The 25,272-nt window shown below is 38.4% G+C and overlaps 2 protein-coding genes across 2 annotated transcripts in view; both read left to right on the forward strand.

The window, feature by feature from the left end:
- Window positions 1–4,024, forward strand: part of LOC124167159 (apolipophorins-like) — a 102,113-nt gene extending 98,089 nt beyond the window's left edge. Inside the window, exons 27-29 of the mRNA XM_046544965.1 lie at window positions 2,388–2,608; window positions 3,249–3,384; window positions 3,992–4,024. Coding sequence (XP_046400921.1) covers window positions 2,388–2,608; window positions 3,249–3,384; window positions 3,992–4,024 — 390 coding nt within the window. The remainder of the gene's footprint in view (window positions 1–2,387; window positions 2,609–3,248; window positions 3,385–3,991) is intronic.
- Window positions 4,025–7,128: 3,104 nt separating this feature from the next.
- The window catches only part of LOC124167253 (apolipophorins-like), a 51,667-nt gene continuing 33,523 nt past the window's right edge, over window positions 7,129–25,272 (forward strand). The window contains exons 1-2 of the mRNA XM_046545139.1: window positions 7,129–7,317; window positions 16,998–17,125. Of these exons, the coding sequence (XP_046401095.1) occupies window positions 7,146–7,317; window positions 16,998–17,125 (300 nt within the window). The 5' untranslated portion in view covers window positions 7,129–7,145. The remainder of the gene's footprint in view (window positions 7,318–16,997; window positions 17,126–25,272) is intronic.

Below are 25,272 nucleotides of genomic sequence, written 5' to 3' on the forward strand. Positions count from 1 at the left end.
ACACCCCACGGGGCTCAAATAAACTCCCGCTTTAGCGAATTGTCGCTTTACCAGAAGTGGAGCAAATAATAGCCAATATACCTATTGTAAACAGTTACACAGGAACAGGAGTGGTGCAGCGACAAGGAAATTTATATCCGATCAACGCAAGCATAAATTCAGACGAAAGGTGATGTTTTTTGCATCACTAAATTTCCTTACTTAAAAAACAATTAATTATTCAATCAATTTATGAGCGCCGTCCTGAATAAAAATCATGCACAGCATTGCTTTGTCAATCATTATGCCAATGTACAACCAAGGAAGCCACTTCTTAATGTATTAGTGCATTTAAGTGATCATTCTATTATTTTGGCATTTTCCACTGAAAATTCAAAAAATAACTGATAAAACTGTATTGCGGTTATTTAATGCCTCAAATAGTTCCATTGGTGTATGTTAATTGTTACTGCACGTTAAGCGGCAGTGAAGTGAAATCACGTATAGCATTTGTTTATGCAGACGAAAATGGTGGAAGGTTATGAAACGATCCTGCATTGGAAGACTTTATCTACCATATAATGTAATGTCTTCATTATCTACGGTAAAAAGTTTGCTAAGCATGCAAAATGATGTGACTAAATTGCCGTTGTTAAAAAAGTCTCTTTTTGAATGTTACACTCGCGACGTATTTGAAATAATAGGCTGACAATAAGTTTACCACGGCACTGCAATGAAAACGGTTTGAATTAAAATTGGTAATACATATAAGAAAAGATATTAACGTGATATTATTTCACGAAAAAATATCATGCAGGTATTATGCTGATGTCACTTAAATAAAACAAAAGCAAGATGCAGAAACTGCGACAAATATAACTCACATGGGTATTATTTTCGGCAAAGAAACGAAAAAAGGCATACCCGTCTGATGGACCCTAAGGGCAAAAAATCTTACGATTTTGAATTTATTGATTTAAAATCCTCAATAATGACTGAAAAACATGAAAAAGGAATGCAGAATTTTTAAAATAAATAAACTGAAAGAGTAGCATCAGCTCTTCACATATGCCATCTGTGGCGGCGCCGAATGCATGGCGCCAAATGAGATTCTGTTGCTCTGAGAGTTCTTCCAGCGGCCACCAGGCTCGGCCGCCCGAGTGTCGGAAGAGAGTGCCACTACGACTCCAACCACTGATGCAAATAGTTCACCATTTTGAATAGTACATTGTGATCGTGACTTTTTCTTGTAACCGCAACCGAGAACAAATACGTCCATCCGAAAAATTCTCCCTGAGTATCATTGTATCGTACACCCTACACTATCGCTAAAGCGCACTACTTACCTCTAGAAGCATCATTGCAATAAACACCTCGTACTGCCAGGGTTTTGTCGGGGATTAAGTTGTAAAAGAGTTCCATTTCGTCTATGTTATACCACGCAGGGAATACTTCTTAAGATACTTAGGATCGGAGTGTTTTCTTCCACGACTTCGGGTTAACACCGCAGGCATCGCCAGCAATTATGACTGGAGATAACGCTGTGGTGCTTTGAATCAGCATAACCAACCTTTCGTACTCTTGACGTTCTGGATTCGCAATTTATCCCTGAAATACTCTGCATCAGGCTTAGGCATAGCCACTTTCTATGACGTTCTCGCAGATTGAAGTGGGCAAAACCACCCGAACAAAGCTCCTTCTAACTCTTCGTGGTCAGCATTCCTTGGGCGCTTTTGTTTTTTTATTGGGAAGAGCGAATAGGAAGATTAATTAAGTACGCCACTCTCATATTACTCTATCATTTTTATTTTCTTGTTTAGACGTGTTTGGTGTTTTTGGCCATGGTGTCTGCCATCAAATGCTTTCTATTCACTCAACTCATGGACGTGCGGGTACGCTGCCAACTGCTTTCCGCTGCCCGAGGAATAAAAGAAAATCAAGCATTCGCGAATGTTAATTCCGCAACATTTTCACCAAAATGAACTACTTATTTATCGAAAGCCAGTTTACTGCATGAATTTGAGACTGTACACTCCATGTTAACTTCATTTCTAACAGATCGCAAGAAATTACAGAGATTGGGGACTCTTGGAGAAGGTTCTCTATCGATGGAAACCCTCGCTATGGCGAATGGAAGCTCCTAAAGGGCTTCGTAAAAACGAATTTTGTAAACATGCTTATTATAGGGTCTATTGACGGTGCCTCGGCTAACTCTCGTAATAGCGGGGGTGTCAAAAATAGCCCGTACTCGCTTTAACGAGGTTCCACTGTAGTATGTTTAATTTTGGAGTTGATTTGAATAGAGGTAGTCATAAAATATGATGTAGGATATGTTACTGTGAATAGGGTACGGTCTTGTGAGTTAATTTTATTGTATCTTAAATATGATTTCCTTATCCTTTTGACAGTCTGATGTGATGAATGACTACACATTTATGCGTGAGAAAGCTGAGAAAATGGCAGATGAGATGAGGCAAAGGCTCCAGGCTGATGGAATGCATTTCCTTGGACTTCTGAAGAATGCTTCCCCTAATGTTAAACCTCTGTTGGAGTCATACCAGAAGCAATTGACTGAAATGAAAGATGAAATCCTCAATGATGAATATATTCATGAAGTTGTGGTGGCTTTGTAAGTGGATATGAGAACTTTCCCAAATTTACAGCTTTTCGTATACCTATTAAACTAATAAAAATTGGAGGCCTTTGTCATCTAATGTATTGATCATTGCTAAAATTGGGCTGTGCAGTGATAGATTTTTAATTTTAACTAACGATTGCATGTTGTCTTAAGCTATAATGATGCATTAAATTTTCTTTTCATTTAACCATTTCACTGCTGTAAACGTACCTGGTACATTCGCACGGCAAGCTGCTGTGAACGTGCCTTTTCTTCCTCCCTATCATGCACTCAGCACTTTCGCCGCATGTGAGGGGTAGGTTTTCGGAGATTGAGCAGCAGCAGAAGGGTTAACCTGTTCCATTTTCTGCAGTTACGAGTGTAAACATCTAATTTACATAACATTTAATTGAAATGCACCTTTGCATTTCTCTACCAATTGCCATTTACATTGTTTGAAGTATCTTTTGAAATCAAATCTTTCAGATGCTTAGTATAATTATTTAAAAATTTGGTTCTGTCTTTGAGCTTACAATAGTTAAAGTTTTTATTTTTACTTTATCAGTTCTGGTGTATCCTCTATAATTTCATGGCAATATTTTCTTTGCACAAGTGATTTTTCAGTGTTCTGAAATTAAGTAATCGTTTATAGGAAGAAAGCTGTCCATGCTCTACAAGAAGCATTTGCTCAAACTATTGAAAAACTTCGTCACATGAATGAGGAGTTTGAGAAGGTGTGGCATCAGTATTGGGAGAAGGTAAATATTTTCCATTTTACTCTTAAGATTGTAGAAGTTACATATGAAAGTATAAACTCCTTTTCTAAATATATATACTCATTTCCTTTATTAGGTGATGATTTATGTACCTTGTTAACAGTAAATCATGAAGTAATGGATATGACCATTTTATATCTTGTAAAATTGTTAACTGATTGATTTTGTGATGTGAAAGTAATACTTATAGATGAGAAACATAATAATGGTATCATTTCTTCTGATGAAGGATTTAAAGAGAGCTAATGTATTAATGACATAACAGCTACAATTTCTCAGACATCACTATGACAAATTATTTTTCAATAGAATCAATACACAATTGTGGTGATGCATTAATCACTCTTGGTGGAAATTAGCGTCAAAACCCTTGCAAATTCATCTACATCCTACCCCGCAAGTCGTCGCATGTGGCAGGGGGTGTTAGAACACCAGCCATTTACACTTAAAAAGGAAATGCAAAATTACGATTAGCATATATTAAAGTCCTTTGTATTTTGGGGGAAGAACGAATTCCCATAGCCATTGGTTTGGCTAAATATCTCTCTTAATTTCTCACTTCTGTCAGACTTGGAAATATAGTGGGCATCTAATATTATGTTCTCCGTGTCTCTCTTAGGGATCTCTATTCTCAAGTTTTCAAGCAATCTAAGCCTAGCACGCAGCCTCTGAGTCTCCAGCGGGTCTCAGCCTAATTTGCTTAACATCTGGGTAACCCTGTTTGTATGCCTGTAGAAGTTTTTGACAAACCGCACAATCTTCCTTTGTATTTTATTCAGTTCATGGATTAAGTCTTTCTGCACTGGATTCTATGTGCTCACTGCATTGTAGCTTCTTGTGAGAAGGATGATTTACTTTTCAGTGTAACTCTCCATGTTAACACGTTGCGTACCGGGGTATTTAAATTCCTTTTAACCCTCTGTTCCGGCGGTTTTTTAAACATCACTCACTTAGCAAACCTTCCATTTGAAGAAATGCCATAACTTATTTAAAAATTAAAATTTTTTCATGCAATTTTGAATGCAATACTCACAAATAATTTCAGAATCTTTTTCTGGTGTGATACTCCATGAAACACTTTCCCTTGTGGAGTGGAATGCCGCAAGTTGAGCACACATATCTTGTCTCTTTTCTAATTTTTCTCGTAGCGCACATTTTGCATCTTCCCCACAATAGGAACGAGATGGTGTTTGCTAAGGTCTCTCGATAAGCGCTGTGGGTGATCTCTTGAAGGGGCCCGTCCTGTTGGCTTATCATCGCAGTCATCGTCCGAGAATGATTCACTCGACTCCTGCCTACTCGCTGCCCACTCTTTGGTGGTCTGGAGCAAAAACCTTTTGAATCGAATGCCATTATTTTTGTTTAGAGTTTTATAAACTCTGAAAGCATTAAAAAGAGCGCAATTTATTAGCCAAAGCACGACTTTCTTCGACCATTTCATTGTTTTTCTCATGATGGAGTAATAGGATAAGTACATATCCGCCCTGTCAACACCTTTCATGCACTCATTGTATTTTAGAATACAAGTGGGTTTTCTGATTGCCTGTCCTGTAACCCAATCTTTTACCTTTGAGTTACCCATGCTGGCGTTATGAACAGTGCTAATCATTCTTACTTCCCTCTTGTCTTTCCAAACCACTAGTAACACCTGACCTTTACGAGAGAACGTGCTCTGTCCCTTTTTCAAAGTTTTTGCCTCGCTCTTCAACGTGGGAGGGAGTCCCCGATTTGGTCTTATGGTTCCACACACTCTTACTTTGTTATCTAAGAGCAGTTCTGCAATTTTCACACTATTATAATAGTTGTCTTGATAGACATGATGCCAAAGATTGAGATGTGGCTTCAAAAGAGACAAGATGGTTTGTTCTAATTTTTTCCCCTCGGCTGAATAAATTTCTAAATTACTAATGTAGCCAGAATCACTTTCACAAACCATTCGAACTAGTAAACCATATTTTACAATTTTAGCAGGATTATAGGTCTTGATTTTCAATCTTCCTCTCCATGGAATCATGGCTTCATCAAGTGACAATTCCTGCTTTGGTTTATACACATTTTGAAATTTTTCAACTAAGTATTCCAGGGTGGGTCTTATTTTATATAGTCTATCCGAAGTATCTTAGAATGCTTCGTTATCACTAAAATGCCACGCTTTCCATATCTGCTCAAATCTGTTTCTCGTCAGTAGCTCTCTAAATATTTTTGTTTCGATGAAAGGATCTGTACTCCAATACTCCTTCAGTGTATCTTTCCTCACTTGACCCATCAGAATCAAAATAGAAAAGAATTTTTTCATTTCAGCCATGGTTATGTTTGACCACTTCCCTGTTTATGGCGATTCTTTGTATTTATGCTTATTTTGACAGTAAAACAAATTGGATTGATGGCACATCATTTCAAAAAAATCATTACCAAGAAATAGTGAGACTACGTCAAGGATGTTATTGGAATTTTCTGGTAATCGCTTCACTCCAGGTTGGCCCAAAAATTGCTCTGAATGTCCCTCAAAATCTATTTTTTCCCATGAAGTAGAACTTCCTGCCAAAGTATTGCCTTCATTTTCACTCGCATCGGAGTCACTTTCACTGATAACTAGAGGAATACGTTTTCTAGTTTTCATATTCACCACAACATCAGAATTGCTTTCACTTTCGTCGTTATCTTCGTCATACCCTAATGGTACATCTGACAAATCATCAGCACACAAGTCTAACAAAATTTCTTCTTCATCCAAAGTGTTGTCCTTCCGATGTGATGCCATAATATGGAATATTCTTATGAGTGGTTTTTAGAGCACAAATGCGTGCAAACCTTCAAGCGAGAAAAACTTGACACCAAATGTTCTATTCACTTGGACTCAGGGAAACACCAACTGCTCTTGACACATTAGGAGAGAAAACTAACCCAGAGGCAGGAAACAAGTAAGAGAGCATCATCTCCCTCCATGGCATGGACGAAAAGAACTGGGGGCCTCATTGTGAGTCCCCCAGTTCCTTTTGTCGAGAATGTTTATGTTGACGGAGCAGAGCAGTCCACTTGCTGAGAGTGCATCTCGAAGAAGCGGCGATGAAGATAAGGGTCAAACTCGCTAGATAAAACAAGGCCATGTGGATAAACTCTTTGGAAATAATAAGCCAAGTGTGTGGGGTAACTCAAGGAAAAAGATAAATAAGAAGCCAATGCTGGTAAGAAGAGGAACACCGATTCTGGGTGGAGGTGTTGAGAATGGAAATATGTGCCTATTCGGGCGTAATGCCTTTGGTTTAAACATGGTTAAAAAGCTAATGTTTGGAATATAACTTTACCCAATCAAACTTAATGATGTATCAATTCATTATTAATAACGAACAACAACTGAAAATGTTAAAACGAATACGGATTGCACGCTTTAAAATTGTTTTGGTTGACGCGCCTAAATGACGAGAATCTTCGTCATCCGTACACAACGTGTTAAAGAATAGTGGAAGTAGTGTTGGATGGGTCACTTAGTTGAGAATACCTTCAGATGAGAATAGAAGCTCAATATTTTTTGTGATGCCATATCTCTCCACATTGAAGTCTAATGACATTATATTCTTGTGGCCTTTTGAATGAAAAATTAAAAGAAAACATTTGTTTGACTGCATGATACATGTTTGGATACATAAATTTTGCTAAATTCTCTTCGAGAAAAATCTTATCATGTCCCTTCAAAACTCTATCACCATAAAAAAAAAGGAAATCTAATGATTCTGAATGATCTTTTCTCCTAGGTTCTTTCTATCTATGACAAAATGGCTCCAGCTGTACGTGAATCAGTGGGAAAAGTGGTCGCTGCTGTATGTGAAGGTTTTGAGAAATTCAGTCGATATGTGGTGGAAGCTCTTGAAAAAGTATTTGGATTTATGCAACAATTCTCTGGTGAATTCAAAGCTGTTGGAAAGGTTATAGTTGAGTTCATACGAGGTAAGTATTCTCAACATTATATCATGCTAGTTTGTTTGGCAGAAGAAATGTGTTTGGTAGCTGTTCTGTATTTTTTAACTAAATTTCAAATTTCATCAACCTTTGACAAATTTTGATTTACTTAATGGTATTATTTGTCACTGTAATGACTTGACGCTACGATGGTTGCCGTGTAAGTGACGCTAGAGCGTAGCGTCCCATTTATTGTTTGGCGCCAAAACAAATGACACATTAAATTATATCTAACAGGTTACAAACAATAACAATGACAATATATCACATCACCTCCCTCCCTAAAAAAAATTGATTGCAATTTTGCAACATCACAAAAAAAATTAAACTCTATATTGGAGAGAGAAGAAAAACCAAAGGAGACATACTTCATGTTAATAAATTGAACATTACAAAGAAGAAGAAAAAAAAACTTCACAAATCCAAACACTCCCCTCTTTTGCTCTCTCTAAGAGGGTACCTCCTTTGAGGGACACTGTTTCCCGTCATACTCTGGTCATTCACATTCCCTCCCACTTTGGGCAACCTCGGTCCCCAGACACTATTTGAGACTTCTATCCCCCCACAGATTGCACCGATCCCTCTTCTGAAATGCTAACCTCTTCGCTTCTGGGAGCTATTTCTGGAGCATGAGATTCCCATCATCAGTCAAAATTTTGTAGTTCCTTGTACCAAGAACCTCTTTCACCACTCCCTTTACCCACTTCCCTATACCATATGGGTAAACTTTCACCATCACCTCCTGACCACTTCTAAACACTCGCCCAAAAGAACCCCCCTGAGCTCCTCCTTGAGCCCTTTGTTGGTTTGTAACGACCTCTCTCGTATTTGGCTTCGCTACCGCAGGCCGAGAACGAGGGAGTCTTCCAAACATCAGTTTGCTTGGAGCTTCCCCCGTGGTAGAGTGATGTGCCAGTCTATAGTCAAAAAGGAATCTGGGCAAGGCAACATGCAAGGGAACTCCTGAGTGCAGAAGGGTTTTCAGTTTGTTCTTGAAAATCTTTACCATATTTTCAGCAGCCCCATTGATTGCTGGGTGATATGTCGGAGAAAATATACGCCTAATACAATTCATTTCACAGAATTTTGCAAATTCGCCACCAGTGAACTGGGGGCCATTGTTGGTAACAATCTGCTACGGGAGTCCAAAGATAGAAAATGCATTTCTTAGGTGAGAAATGATCTCCTCTCCTGAACTAGTACTTAACTCCTTTACCTCTGGCCACTTTGTGTGGCTATCAATTAAAACCATAAACATCTTCCCCACAAAGGGTCCTGCCAGATCTAAATGTAGTCTTTGCCATGGTTTCTCTGGCCAGTCCCAACTCTTTAATGGTACCCTGTTTGGTGTTGGCTTATTTGATAAGCAGGACTCACAAGACTTTACCATCTTTTCAATGTCCGAATCCAACTTTGGCCACCACACATATGACCTTGCCAATGATTTTGATTTTGTCATTCCCAAGTGCCCTGAATGCAACTCTGACAATATTTTCAGTTTTAACCCTTCTGGCACTATGACTCCATTTCCCCACATCAAACAACCTTGTTCCACTGTCAACTCATATCGCCTATCAAAATATGGCTTCAACTCCTCACCCACCTTACTTGGCCAGCCAAACAAGCAAAAATAAATTACCTTACTTACACATTTATCCACCCGAGAAGCTTTGCTAATTAATTAAAGTGTTACCTCAAAGGTATAATTACCTTTGAGGTAAAAGGAAGATATTCACTTTCTCCTACCTGCAAATAGGAAATTTCCTCTGTAATATTTGACTCCTGCTCCACGGGTAACCTAGATAACCTTCATTGTGTAGTGCAATACAGTGGAACCCCGAATTTATCGTTCCCACATTGATCGTTTTCCCGCATTCATCGTTCGCCGCTCCTGATCCCAAATTAAGTTCCATAAAGACAATGTAATTTTTTCCCGCATCTAGCGTTCCCCCAAGTATCGTTTTCCCGCATTGATCGTTTGAAGATCACGGTCCCGTCGTATAAATTTCCCGTATCCATCGTTTGACAAAAATAAGACGAAGTGTTTACAAAGTGTTGTTTATGGCTAATAACGACAGACACTAAGTTTGAATCTTCCCCAGGAGATTGAAATAGGATAGGGAGAAGCTGAGTGCCGTGGGATAGTTACATTATCGCATTTCCCAAGATCCGGTATCCCCCTCCATTCATCCCTCCCTATCCCTCTCCCCAACTGAAGCTTTCCTCTTCTCCGAAATAAAAAAAAAGTCCCCGCTCGAGCAGGGATCGTATTACGAAGACCTTAGCTTTGATGGAAAATATCAAGTTACTCGAGAACAAAAGAAACCTTGCCTCCCCCTTTCTCGACCGCTGACTTTTTTTTAGCTTACTCGCTTCAAAGATCCCAACCTCTGGAGTTCAACTACTGCATGAATCACCGATTAGCCCAAAAGGTGTATACAAATGAATTTCGGCAATTGGTACTATACTTTTATTAGATTGAGATATTAGTGTTGTGCACGTAATACAGTAAAGAATGATACCAAACACGACGTATTTCTAACGTTATTTAAGCAAGGAAATAGTTGGAATAATACGATGGTGATTTCTGGCGAATATCGATATCCTCGCAATTGATAGTGAGCTTCACGGCAGTTGATGCGATTTATTTTTCGAAAACAGGGCGTCTGGTTACAATTTACGAGTTATGCTACAAGTCTCACTTGTATGAGGTGCTAACGAAGCGATGTCTCCTCAAGATATTTTGTTTCTCCCTTTTAGCAATCTGAATTCATCTGCTCATCTAGAGCTACGCTACTTATTGTTAGAAATGAGTGGGTAAGTTGCCTTCTCTATGGGATAAAAAATTTGCGCAGTCTTATGGCCATGCTTCACCCTCTGCAGTAAGCTCTGCTTACGCCGTACGCGATAGCATTAGTGCCAAACTTCACCTCGTACGGGTGGTTCCGTACTTTCCAGGGTGGGTTGACTTAAAACCGGCGAGTGTTTTCCGTGTGGGTTCTATAGAGTCCGGTTTCATTTTTATTAATTTTATTCTTATTCGTCTTCGGACCATGGCCCTTCCGAAGACACAAGTGAGAACTTTAAAAGATAGACTGAAAATAATTGAAGACGAAGAAAAGATTCCAGGCTAGAAATGCGTGAATATTACAGCACGCCTCAGTATGTCCGCTAGTACATGACGGTAGGGGTGGGGTTAGAGCGAGATCCCTGGTGAAAACAAGAAGTGGGATGAAGCCGAGGATCAGGTGGGCGTGCCGCTGATGATTAACACCACATTACCTCAATCATATTAAAAATTTAATTGCAAGAAAGGAACATTTCAAATAATAAACTATTTTTGGCCTTCTTGATCCATCTCATAATCAATCACTGCGACGGCAAAATCAGTTGTTTGAGGCATAACATGCACATTTCTCTCGTAAATACGTGTACTTGAAATGGCATTTGATGGATAAGAATTTTTACATCGGACAGAAATGCATAATAGCAGTATAAATTCCGAGAGGAGTGAAACATTTTTTTTTAGCAAGGGGTGTTCCTTCTGGATATTTATAAGAGATATAATCCGAATCAACAATATGACCTAAGTGTTTTGATAAAGGAGTAATATTCCTGTAATCAGCTAAAATCTTTTTTGAATCCATTAATGAATGTCATAATTCGCAAAAATCCAGCGTTTCCTGGGACATAGGCAACCCGGACAAACCCTCCCGCATTGATCGTTTTCCCGCATTCGTCGTTTTTTCATCCATCCCCCTGAAAAACGATAAATCTAGGTTCCACTGTATTTCATAATCATAGGCTTGCAATATTACTGCCCAGCACGGTAACCTATTGGCAGCCATTTGTGGTATCCTCTATTTTCCCCAAAAATGTGGAGCAGCGGTTTATGGTCTGTTTTCAAAACAAAGGTACGACCATATAAATACTGATGGAACTTTTTCACCCCAAAAATGATGGCCAAAGCCTCTCTATCTATTTGTGAATAATTCCTTTCTGCACTACTCAGTGACCTAGATGCAAAGGCAATTGACCTTTCCTCTCCATTGGTGTATTTATGCAGCAGCACCGAACCTAGGCCAAATGGTGAAGCATCACATTCTAATATCACATCTACAGTTGGATCATAATGTGCCAATACCCTATGTGATGTGATTAACCTCTTAATTTTCATAAAGGCTGCATCACAGTCTGCTGACCAAAACCATAGGACATCCTTCTTAAGAAGTTCGTGCAAAGGAAACAGCACAGAAGCTAGGCCCGGTAAAAACTTGGAGTAATATTCTATAAGACCCAAAAAGATCTTAACTGGGGGACATCTTTGGGAGCTGGTGCTTTTACAATGGCTTCCACTTTATCCTTCATAGCATGAAACCCACTTTTATCAATCCTATGACCCAAAAATTCCACTGACTCGCAACCAATTTTATACTTTTGCTTATTTACTCGAAATCCAAATTTTTGCAACCTCTCTAGCAATGCACACAAATTTTTACCATGTTCCTCCTCATTACAGCCTGTATCAATTACATCATCCTGAAAACAGGCCACCCCTGAAAGGCCTTGAACCACTTGATCCATTATCTTTTGAAAAATGGCTGGGGCAGATGCAACACCAAATGGTAACCTAGCGTATCTAAAAAGGCCCCTATGGGTATTAATTGTGCACATACTGTGGCATCCCACCCCCGACTCGCCCGGATACCACAATAGAACCGGGAGGAGACGTCACACAAATATAAAGAAAATACAAATCCGCGAAGATCCCTCCCGCATGGGACCTACGGGACAAAACTATGCCACTCACTTCTCGTAATTCACATAAAATAAAAAAAATATTCCCCTTTTGTGAATATGATTGCGGGTGGGGGGTTCCCGATTCAAACTGATGGGTGACGTTCGGGCGCTGATGCACTCGTCCAACACGCATTTACGGGAAGGAAATCAGACGGGGCGAAAGGAAGGACGAGTGATATTTTCAATGGGGTGACCCGTGGAGGAATCAGAACAAAAACACTCTCTCAAACACTTTCAATTAAACAAAATATAATTCACACAAATAAGGTTGCATATGACAAAAAAACAAAAGGAACCCTCTTATACGCTAATGAAATATGAATTGGTGAAAGCCACTTATGAGACATCGATGATAAATTAAAATAAAAAACAATATAACTTGGTTTCTAGATGAAAATCAATATAGAAAATGATGATAACAAAGTAAAGTTCGGTGGTGAACACGTAAATATGATACAAATTCAATGATTTCTAGACTGGGGAGGTAAATGATAGTCCATCCTGTCGAATGTAAATTTGGGGTGCGAACGTTAATTGTACTTGATGACTGATTTCACTTTCACTAATGTAACGGGTGCGTTCCGTGACTGTTTGTCTTAACTTGGCTTGGCAGGAGACACGAGGGGGCTTTGGGGGGGGGATAGCTGCAATCTTACTTTATCGTAGTCCGAGTCTGGACCAGGTTGGATCCAACACTCTCTCGTTCCATTTACTGCACTCCTTTCTCCCTTGTTGGAGGAAGCTGCATCCGGAACGGAGATAATGCGTCCTCTTCAGCTGGTCCTTTGCTCCTTCGGACGGGGGGGGGGGGGGGGAATTCTTCTTCCAGATCAATCTTTTTGGAAACACTTGGGCCCCTTGTCTCCTCCTGCCGTGTGTCGCACTGATTTTGGGCATAGGCTCCGCCCGACAGTCACTTAGGAATTCTCTCGGTTCTCTTAAGCGCACCACCTTTTATCATACCTCAACTTGGGGTGGGGGTAATGCACAATGAAGGGAGGGAGGAGTAATACGCCACTCTCTCAGGGAAAACCCGAGCTCCCCTCCTCCCACACACACACACTCACACACAACCATACAAAAATTGGCGAAAACACATTCATCCCCTCTTACTCATCCACGCCTTCCTCCACGGGCCATGGTTTGGGGGTGGGGTTTTGGGAAAGGTCGTGGAACGAGCGGGTAAACTGGTAGGGAAGAAAATGCGCCGAGTAGAAATGCACTGTAATGGGGCTTGAACCATTACAATACGCTGTGAATCTTTTGCTAAAACTAGCTGTTGAAAAGCCTGGGACAAGTCAATGGTTGAAAATGCCTGACCACCTTGCAACTTTAGAAAGACCTCTTCCACTCTAGGTAGGGGGTGCCTTTCAATATTCAAATTTGGGCTTAAAGCAATTTTAAAATACCTGCAAATCCTTACCTTCCCTGTGCTTTTCATTACTGGCACAATGGGTGTTGCCCAATCGCTAAAATCTACTGGATACAAAATACCCAGCTCCAGAAATCTGTCAAGCTCCTCATTTACTTTAGTTTTAAGGGCAAATGCTAAGGCTCTGGGAGCACAAAACACCAGTGTTGCATTTGCTTTTAATTGAAGGGCGACTTCCCCCCCATTGAAGGTCCCTAACCCTTCATCCCACAGATCCTTGAAGCTTTTCATGACATCTTCCCCCGACTTGACTTGTGACGAGCATACCTTTTGCACCGGCTGAGGTAGGCCCAGTGCACTGTGCCAATCTCTACCCAATAATGGCGGCCCTCCAGCCCTCCATTCCTTACTACAAACAGTGGCAATTTAGCATGAGACCCCTGATACACTACATCAACTTCCGCAATACCCTTGGGTTCAATGAGCATATTTGCATATGACCTTAACTTTACTCTAGTATCCTGAAGTTTTAAGTTAGAAAAATGCTTATAATAACATCTTTCTGACAGTGCAGAGATGGCTGAGCCTGAATCCAACTCCATTTTCAGGGCTATACCATTAACTATCACTTCAGCATACCATGGACGCACCACTCCAATCATAGCAGTATTTATATTGTACAATGCAAGATCAAAATCATCAGCATAGGAAGAACAGCGACCTTTGGAAAAATCCTGTTCCCCCTCAGCCAAAATTTGAAATGATACCCTTTTCGGTGCACTTACCCTTCCACTTTCCCTGCACATTGCCTTAAGGTGCCCCATCTTTTTGCAAATGTCACATTTATATGATCTGTATTTGCAGCTTGCAGCCCTGTGGCCCACGTAACCACAGCAGTTGCACCTGTCTACACTTGGTGGCCCACTCTCCTGCTTCTGCCATCTACGGGAGCTTCCTCCTGGCACTCCCGTGCCTACTTGATGCACCTCCTCGGCGTCGTCATCTTCCTCCATCTCACCTCTTTCACCTTTCACATAATGCACTTCTGCTACGCCTCCCACACCTTCCAAATTTCTTCCCTCTGCTGCGTTTCTACTCGTCCCCGCGTACACCAGTGCCTTTTCCCGGGATGCGGCTATCTCCACTGCTCGGGCGAAAGTTAAACTTTCGTCCTCCTAATACAATGCCTGGGTGATAGCCGAATCCCTGAGTCCCAGGACAAACTGGTCTCTCAGGGCCTCATCCAGGTACTTGCAATGACGCGACGCGCTGCGAAGGCCAGCCGCAAACTCGGGGACGCTCTCCTCCTTCCCTTGTGTCCTCTGGTGGAACTTGTGCCTCTCAGTAATTGCCGATTTCTGCGGGTTGAAATGACTCCTCAGCTTACTCTTGATTTCATCTAGCGAGCACTGCAACGGCTTCTTGGGCTCGCACAAATTACGCACGACTTCGTACGTCTCCTTCCCTATCGATGATAAAAGCAATGCTTTTTTCTTTGCTGCGTGCACCTCTTCCTCTCCCAAGTCCAAAACAATAAAATACTCGTCCAATCTCTCTTCATAAGACTCCCAATTGTCCACCCCCAACACAAACTTTTCCATAAAATTTGGCATCCCATCCTCGTCGCCTTGTAATGTAATGTAATGACTTGACACTACGATGGTTGCCGTGCAAGTGACGCTAGAGCGTAGCGTCCCATTTATTGTTTGGTGCCAAGACTAATGACACACTAAATTATATCTAACAGGTTACAAACAATAACAATGACAATATATCATATCAGTCACAAAAACTTTTCTTTCTGTTGTCTGTTTGTCTTTTTTATGTGGTAATAATTTGTCATGGTGCTGACCAATCAATCTTCCCTCTTTTCCTTAGATTTTGCGATAGTACATTTCTTATATTTTGTTTTAGGTGCTTATTTCTTTTCTCCAGTATTACTTGCTTGAACAGAATTTATTTTAGCCTTGATTGCCATGTTTGGGCTAATAACTAGTAATGGCTCTCCTTTATGTGCTTTCTATTTCAACTACTGCCATGTAATGAGGCCATGTTTGTTTAAGATGGGCTGGTGTAATCTTCTATTCTGTGTTCCATATGTAAATCTGAGGTAAGAGTGTGTCTTGTGTTTGTGTGATGTGATAACACTTTTTCAACATAAAGAGTGTATTGGCTGCGTTGAGACCAGAATTCATCTGTTCATTGATGGTTATTGACGTATCATTTCGAGCGTCATTTTTGAAGATTGAGGAATTCAGGTATTTATTCATTCAGGAAAGGCATGGTTACAAAATAGAAAAATAGCAATAGAAATCTGGATCTGTGATTCAGTGAAACATTTTCAAATTAGGTGGTCATTGAAGCAGGATCATTTCTTCCCTATTCAATAAATGAATTACGTAAGGATAACTGTGATCAGTATGATATTTTTTCTTGGATGCCATTATATAGTAGAGAGAGTTGATAAACCTTTGAGAAATTATTTTGACCCATTTTTCAGCAAAATAGGAAGGTATGTGATTTGATATAATTTTTACCTGTAGAGTGCACAGATTCTAAATGCTTGCCAAAATTGATGATTCATATCAGTTTTTGAGTATCTGGAAAAATTTTCATGCCTTCATTAAGACTCAGTCTCATCCTAACTTGCATAATTTATATCACGTAATGAATTGATAGCTCATAGCTCGTATGATTTTGAATGTTATTCATGTGTGAGAACTTTATGTCACATTGTGTGCGTGCATGTATTTGTAAATATGTAATTGTCACCACAATGTTTCCTTGTCGACCCAAAAATTTCTCCGTCATTTACTCTTTGTGAAATTATTGCTGAGACCTGATCGTATATGTTCGAGGAATCATTTAATAGTGATAACTAAACTAAGGAATTTCTTCATATTTTTCCTGTCAATGAATTTGCAGTATTTTAGCACTCTTTAAAGTTTCAGAATGTAGCACTGATGCATATCTCATTTTACGTGAGTCGTCATTATTGAGTAGAAAAAGTTCTTAAAGAGTATTTGAGCAAAAAGAAGTTGGAGCAGAATTTTCTCTCTTTGAATTTGTTACCTGCAAAATATGCCATGCTTTGAGAAGATAACGCTAATGGAATTCCTTGTATCTTACTGCAAAATTTAACAGTTGCATCATTTATTGCTGATCATATTGATATCAAGGCCATCACTGTTCTGTTGAACACAATAGGTTCTTCATTTGTAATTTTTTGAAAAATTTTCATAGCCATCAGTCATATTTGTATGAAAAATGTAGAAAAGATCTATGAGGCAACATTCATCTCTGATTGTAGAGAAGGAACTAAGTAACTTCATGAAGTGTGGATGATATAGTTTTCACTAATTTTGGAAGAGTGCAGTGCTTCAGTCATTAGTTTGAGATGGTTTTCTCTCTCAAAGTAGTTAATTTAGTGCTCATTTCATGAGTTTGTGGAAGACTTTTTTTGCATTACCGAAAGGGGACTATCCTGTCCTTGCAGACGTGGCGCAAACTGTTGCCATGCTGCTTGACGAGGCTAAATTCAGCTTTGAAGAGTGGAAGCAGATGGCAGCTGAGCACCTCCAGGCAGTCCCCGCTTTTGAAATGGTCAAGGAGTACTATGACGGGGTATGAAATGTTCCTATTATTGTTATTATACGAGGGTTATTCCAAAAGTATGGTCCGGTTAACCCCTCAAGCGCGGCGGGCATTTAATTAAATCCGGTCCCAGCAGCCGGATGAGATTTAAATGACTTCGCCTTTTTGGCATTCTATCATTCAATAATTTATATCTCTCATAATATACGATCAGTATCGTTGAAAATTTTTGTAAACTTGCATAATATAATGCGCTACTATGTAATAATTTTTCGAGCGATTTAAATAAATATTTACTGTTTTATGTATCTCCTTCTATGAACTAATGAATAAAATTTCAGTTTTGAAAGATTTAAATTTGGATTCGAATAAGCTCTGAGATCTCTAACATTCCATGTATTTAAAAAATACAATTACATGATGTATTTTAGTTATTTGGGGTCGAAAATTTCATAACAGATTGGATACTTTTGATAGGATTACCCGATTCACCTACTTGAAAATTTATCACTCCGCCCATTTCTCCGACTTTGTTCTATTATTACCGTATCATTTCATATAGGTAATCACGTGCTAATGTTTCAAACGTCAATATGTTAATATTGAAATGATTTTACCTTAGAAAATCTGCTTCGTGTGACTTGATTTGAAGCAATCCAAACATAATCCAATTGCACATTTTTCACACCAGTACATGCAGTCTCTTCATTTCCCATATTAGGCACAAACTACACACCTCCTTTGATTTCTTCCCAGCTGCAGGAATTGTCCTTAGCAAATGTATTTCTGTGAGTCTTGGTACTAAATTGTGTAAGGAGTGACGGCTACGTCCAAAAGTCCGTATGAAGTTAGATATTTCAAAAATATTACCTCGACCAATGGCACGCGAAATGATAAGTCAATTTTTTATGTGTTTTTCCTGTGAACAACATATGAATTTAGGACTGCGGCATTCAATAGTCTCCTAAATAACTTCATACACCACTTGCAATGGCGTTTTCTTTCCATTAGGTTCGAATGCAATTACAGATCCTTGAAATTCACCCCACCAATGAATTTATTATAACCTAACACACAAACAGACTTCCGTGTCTCTTTTTTGTCTTTCAATACTATGCCCATTTCATAGGATCCCCAATTTTAAATAAAAATACCACACACAGGAAGTACACCCGATGAGAATTTCAACGCCCTGCCTGAAAGAACACCACACAGCATGAACGACTCTAGTAGACTGAAGTGCGCGCGAAGCTCCATCAAGAGACGAGAAAATATCTCGAAGGGGTCCTGGTATACGCTGACTGTTTAGAAGGAATCTTATCTTCGTTGATTACTGTCCAGAAAAAAAAAGAAAAAATAAATGCAGAGCGAAGCACATTGCCCCTTCGCTTAGGACACTTAGGACTAAAGAGGCGGACCAAACACACTTGGGGCTCGAGGTGACGACACACAAGAAGACTGAGAGAAGGCAGTAAGCTTAGAAGATACCGTATCTCAAGCTAAAGTAGCTGACCCTTCTAGATGTCTCACAAGCACAATAGGCGGCAGTTTTCAAGATAGTACAGTTGAAGTAAGGCGTTGAGTTTTTGGACCGAATTCGTGAACGTGCTGGTTTAAAAAGAAACTTCATTGAAACATTTAAATAAATCCTGAAGGCATAAAGTTGCTATGAATATTTTATTGGAGAGGAAAAACAATTCTTCAAAAGATAGAGCAATTAGTTTTAATTTAAAATACAATATCTGGCGGAGAAAAAATAATATATACAGTAGGTCAGGAAGCGTTCTGGGTACGCATGATGGCGGCATACGAAATTTAAAGGGCGCGTACTGGGTACGCATGACGGTGTTGAGGGGTTAAGAAAAATTATCAAAAATCAAATTTTTTTCCAAAACAATTGTTTTATTTACATTCCTTACATATTCCTTTATATTTCTACGTAATTTCCATACTTAATTAAACATTTGTCAGATCATTCAACAAGCTATATCCCTAGTAGCACAAAAAGGATTATATCTAGATTTAATACGTATCATTGTATACACTGTATACATATAATATGTATCTGTATAAAATGCATGCAAATGTTCTCTACCATGCATATAATATCCAGATATTAGACGTATTATATGTGCTGCAATAATATAGATTTTATACTGATTAAATATGTGTACATTGTTGTAATCTGTATATTATACATATTTTATATATGTCTGATTATCCATGGTTACAGCATAAGGATATCATTTATATATTTTAAAGATTCTGGTATTCATCATATGCAGTTACAGATATCCATATTATATACATATTTATCACATGTAACAAAGTCTCTGTTTCTCTTTGTGGATAGTTGTAAATTGAGATATATTTCTGGGTTTAACACAACATTAAATAATACTGGCATAACTCAAACTGGACAAACCTTAAAGAAAAACTGTTGAGTGAAAGTAAATTGAAACAGTTACCAAACTTAAGAAAAATGAGTTAAGAACTTTTGACATAAAGTGAAGTAACTTAAGCTAACTTTTCCAATAACTTAAGGTCAATTTTTAAAACAAATACAACACTGTATCCTAAGTTACGAAACTGAGAACAGTATTACTGTGGAAAAAATAACTTCCAAGAAAACTTTACTGGAACAATTCCTACAATCAAGTTGAAATTCCCACCATTATGCATCGATTTTACATACATCTCTTTCTGCTAAAGCATTGTTTGCTCATTTACTTACCAAGAATATTCACAGCTTCAGCCATTTGTTGGTATCATTAGAGAAGTTCTGTATGAAATAATATCATGCTGAGTCTTCCACAAACCTCTACTAATGAGCTAGAAAATCGTGACATGTTGGTTGTGCTGTGTACCCAGTGCCATCTTGATATTTGATATGCAAATAGCAAAACGTTTGACTGCTAATGTCCATCACTTGAAGTTAAAGCGGTTCCAAATTTCAGGGATCAGGTTTAAAAATGCTTTGGAAGCTTTGTCAAACAGTGAGTGTGGGCAAATGGTAGGGCTACCCTCCATAGTGCTTTGAAGAAGGATAGTCTACCATCTGAGCTGTGTAGGGAAAGGGTAATGCTAACCCTCATATCTAGGTTTCACATCAAATGCATAGTAAGTGGTACATGTATTTGTATGGTGTAATAACGCATTTGTATATATTTTGATTCTTCAGGGTTGTTACACTGAATCACCGAGACCTATGGTTAAATATCCAATACAAGTTTAACAATTTTGCTGACTCAGTAGCGGATACAGCAAAAACTCAAGTGGGGGGGATAGTTTAGGTAGTGCAAAAGATATTACAATTATTATTATGTACAAGACTATGCTTCTAATGATATAAAAAAGTTGCAATTATGTTTCTGCAATGTTTGGCAACGTGTGCAGACCCGCAAAGGGGGGGGCACGTGCCCTCTGAGCCCCCATATGTATCTGCCCCTGTGCTGACTGGTAGTGCATTTTCCTAGTAGTGTCCAATCTCTCAAGCAGGTCCCTCATAATACTTTTGTATGAGAGGCAACACAGACTTTAAAATGTGACTAATACAGGAATAATGACTGCCAAATTCATGGGCCAGAACCTTTACGGAATCGTTTAATTTTTTTAAGCATATCATGAGATCACTAGTACATAGATTCATCAATACGGTCAGATAATAAAGAAATAATAATATAAACTGGAATCCCTAAGTAGAATTGAGGATTTCTATGTAAAATATTATGCGTTTGACACAGATTTCCTTTATTTTCTTTCCTTATCCTTCCCTATTGAAAATTTCCTATAGGAATTTTTTTTCCTATAGTAATTTGACAATGGGAACTCGACCATTTTCCTATAGGAAAAAAATTTCCTATGGGAAAAAAATTTCCTATAGGAAAAATATTTTCCTATAGGAAATAAATTCCTATATGAAAGCAAAAATGTTGAACTAATAAGGATTAAGAGGGTCATCCTTGAGCAGAGAGATTGCGCAGCAACTCAGTAATGTGCTAATATCAGTATTCCAACTTCAGTTCCAGTACCACCTAAGCTAATACAATATCTCTTGCTATAGCACCAATATTTATAATTGCAAAACCGGGATTTAAGTGTCATCGAGAGCTAACTTTGGTCGATTGGTTGGAGAGAAAATAAATATTTTACACAATATATTATGTAGCCATTTCAAGGATAAAATTAATAATTACTTATGGCATTTATTATAAACACTTCTTTCTCTTATTTTGGTGATTACCTGAGGTTTTGCATTATTAGTTGTATTCAAGACGCGATACTATAGTTAGTCGAAAGCCATCCGACTAGAAAGTTACCTGCAAATGCGAGTATATAGTTTCTAAAGGAATACTGCCTCACATGTACATATAATGAATTCCCACACCTCTAGATCTCATGTATATGATCTTATCTGATCCCATTTCCTATAAACAGTGAATGGAGTCACTTTTTCGTATCACTTGGTCGTTTGTCCTATACTGCTCGAGTTGAAATGCCAAATGATTTCGCTCCCTATGAGACATGCGGTGCGCCCATTCGACCTCGAGCAAATAATTTCTTCCGCTCTGATACTCGCCGCCTGCATTTCGTATTTGTCCACTATCAATGACAGCGAGCGGGAACGCTCCCTCCGAGGTCCCTAGGAGAATAGGGAAAATTTCTCATTCCTATTGTAAACTTTCTTAGGACATACCTATAGGAAATTTATTATTCGTATAGGATCAATATAGGTTCCTATAGGCTCAATATAGGTTCCTACAGGCCCAATATAGGTTCCTATAGGGACCTTAATTGTTCCTATAGGAACTGTTGTGATTCCTATAGGAAATTCTATTTCCTATAAGTATTTACATAATTCCTATAGTATTTCTTAAAGCCCTATAGGAAATAGAATTTCCTATAGGAATCGCAACGGTTCCTATAGGAACAATCAAGGTTCCTATAGGAACAATCAAGGTTCCTATAGGACCAATACAGGTTCCTATAGGAACCATTGTGATTCCTATAGGAAATTCTATTTCCTACAGGAATTTACGTAGTTCCTATAGTATTTCTTAAATCCCTATAGGAAATCAATGGGACATTTTCAATAGGGTTTGAGTGGTCTTAGGAATCACTACAGGCACTTTGAAATGACAAATGCAAGTTTTTATTGGGGGCACTATCACGAATGTCACTTTCATAATTTTTGGCAAGGGTGGGCAAAGCAAGAGACTAAATTTCAACTTTGACTGGAGAAGTTGCAATTGTTCGAGAACAGCCACTTGTTACTTAGCACATATTGTTTCTATATGTACTTCATTCGAGTCAGTACTTTTCTGTAGAAGTGGGAGCCTCACTTGTGCTAGGAAGAATGTAGTCCTCTTGCATCAATGAATTGGAATTATCTTCATCAGCCTTCACGTTATCCTCTCCGGGGATAGCATGGTCTATTCGCACCACCTTGGGCTCATCATGGTCCTGGAGGAGTTGAAGAATTTTTCTCATCACAATTATGGGGCAACCTGGAGAAACTGATAAGTTCCGGCATTATTCTTTTTCCTTATCCTCTAAAGGCCTCCCATCATTTTCCAGAACATGTAGTATTCTACGTCCTCTTCCAACTGTGAGGCATTAGTGAAAAATATACTAAAAGCACAAATCAATACTAGATGATAACGATCACAGAGAATTAAATCGATGGCTTTGTTTTAAAATTGTTATCAATTAGTAAAATTATTCGACATATTTTCAATTAATAGTTATTCATTTTCAAGTAAAACCCTCCATAAACCTACGAGATAATTGAGAGAGACTATACTTGCCGCAAAGAACTATTAACATTGTGAATTTGTGAGAAAACTAATATTTTCAACTAAATCTCTCTGAAAGGATTGTACTTCCACTATGCCAGCAAAAGCAAAGATCAATCTAGATTGATCTTTGCTTTTGCTGGCATAGTGGAAGTGGCATTAGCTAAATTGAGCGCAGAGATGAATAATCTTAAATAATTATTGGATTGAAAGTAGCAGTTCATTGATGGTCCAGATAGGGTAGATACACAGGTCGTGAAAATAATGTTCCATTTACTTACATTAAAATGGCCAGCACAGCAGTGAGAAGGGTTAATGCTGACAAAGGAATCTTCTTTAAATCTTTTCGTGCCGCTGAGAGCCACTTTTTCCGCGAACCCGGTGTAATTGGTCCGTTTACGAAAGCTTTATCCGGCGTTGAATTCATTTTGATGGATGCACAATGGCATGAAGCAGTATTCTTTCGATCCCTTTTCGCTAGTCTCATCTTCAAAACATATATTATTTCTTCCATAATGCACTTCAATGTAAATTTGCTTGTAAAACACTATTTTACGGCACATACAATTGTAAGGCACACAATGCTGTAACTACGAAAGTAAACAAAGTTTCAGTTGCAATGAAGAGATGCTTGATTTCGTCACATGGTATAGAAGATGGCCGCCGATCTTGTTTGCGCAAGGTTCAAAATAAGATTTTAGTCTGTAATATTAACTAAAAGTACGTAATATAATGGGGAAAATTTTGTGATTTAAGTTTTTTATAGGACTGAGGAATAAATCTCAAATTAAAAATCACCACAAAGAGAAGCAGAGATTTTAAAATATATGATAAATATGTATACAATACAGATATGTGTATCTGTATATGATGTATACCAGAATCTTTAAAATATACAATTAATATCCTTATGGTGTAACCATGGATCATCAGACATGTATAAAATATGTATGATATACAGATTTGCAAATAAGTATACCGATGTATTTCGAAATCTTAAAAATATACAAATATAATCCTTTTGGTGCTATTCAATATATTGAATGGCTAAGTAGTAGAAATTGACCATCTGCGAAGATGACCAATCTTTAACTGCTTCTTTCACTTCATCATCTGTGTCGAAGAGCTTGCCACAAAGAAACTCTTTTAGGTAGCAGAACAAGTACTCATTTGGCACCAAGTCCGGACTGTGCAGTGGGTGCTCCATCTGTTCCCATCCAAATTTCTTGCTTTGAGTTTGCATTTCTTACGCAGTACCCCCTCTGCTTTTCGCACCCACTTACGCACTTAACTGTCACTCATTTTGTTAGGACTGTTAACTTCAGTAATCTGCCGATGAATTTCTTCTGCTGAAATGTTTCTTGCAGACAAAAACCATATAACGGCCCTTATTTCACAATAGGTGGGCTGATTCTTTGTCCTAAACATTGTGAACTGACACTATAAACATCACACAGCAACAGTAACAATGCTAATGGCGGCGCTTGATGCACAAGGCATGCTGGTAGTCGCACGCATGTGTGCTTTGTCCTTGGTGCCAAATTCAAAAAGTGATGGCAAATCAGACCTTATTTTTGGAATAACCCTCATACTTTATGTTAAATAGATATTTATGTTATGTTTATAAAGGGAAAACAAAATCAGAAACTTATTATTATCATTATATTTGTTGCCACTGTGTGTAAGAGACACGTCTAAATGGCTTGATGGAACACAGAAACCATGCGAACAATTTAAAGCAGAGTGCATAGGTATGTTAAGACTGACTTATATAATTTTTATTGTGATCTTAATGGATGCTGTGTAAGAAAGCATAGGAGATTTATTTCACCAATATTTTGTCCGTTTTTAATAGTTTCTTACTTTATGAATTCCTGATTAGCTTCATAATTAGGTTTAATGCCTTGTCAAATTATTTTACTTGCACATTTTTTAGGCGTATACGCTTTGAAATATTTTATTTTGTGATTTTCCATCTTTTAGGGAAATATTATTGCTATTGATACTGAAACATCCTATTTGTGGGCTATATCTTCATAGGAGCACCTTTCTGTATTTAATTTTTAAATACATCTAAAATCTTCAAGCCAACTATTTATTTGCTTGAAATGAAATATTTATGCATTATAATGTTAGCTACATGTGGGTTAAAATTTTTTCTTGTCTGTACAGCCTGTTTTTTGAAGGCAGTTGTTTGCCATATTCCCCTACATCTGCAATTGCACTCAGTCCAGGGATGAAAACTTGAATTAGAGCCACTGTTTGGTGCTTGTGATATTTAGGACCCGGTTCAATCAAGTAATTAGCCATGTTTTCTTTCCTTCCTTGCGAGCAGAGATTGGTCTTTTGCTGCTATATTGTCGGCAAAATGATGTCAATTCA

Source organism: Ischnura elegans, chromosome 10 (genome assembly GCF_921293095.1).
Source record: "Ischnura elegans chromosome 10, ioIscEleg1.1, whole genome shotgun sequence".
NCBI lineage: Eukaryota > Metazoa > Arthropoda > Insecta > Odonata > Coenagrionidae > Ischnura > Ischnura elegans.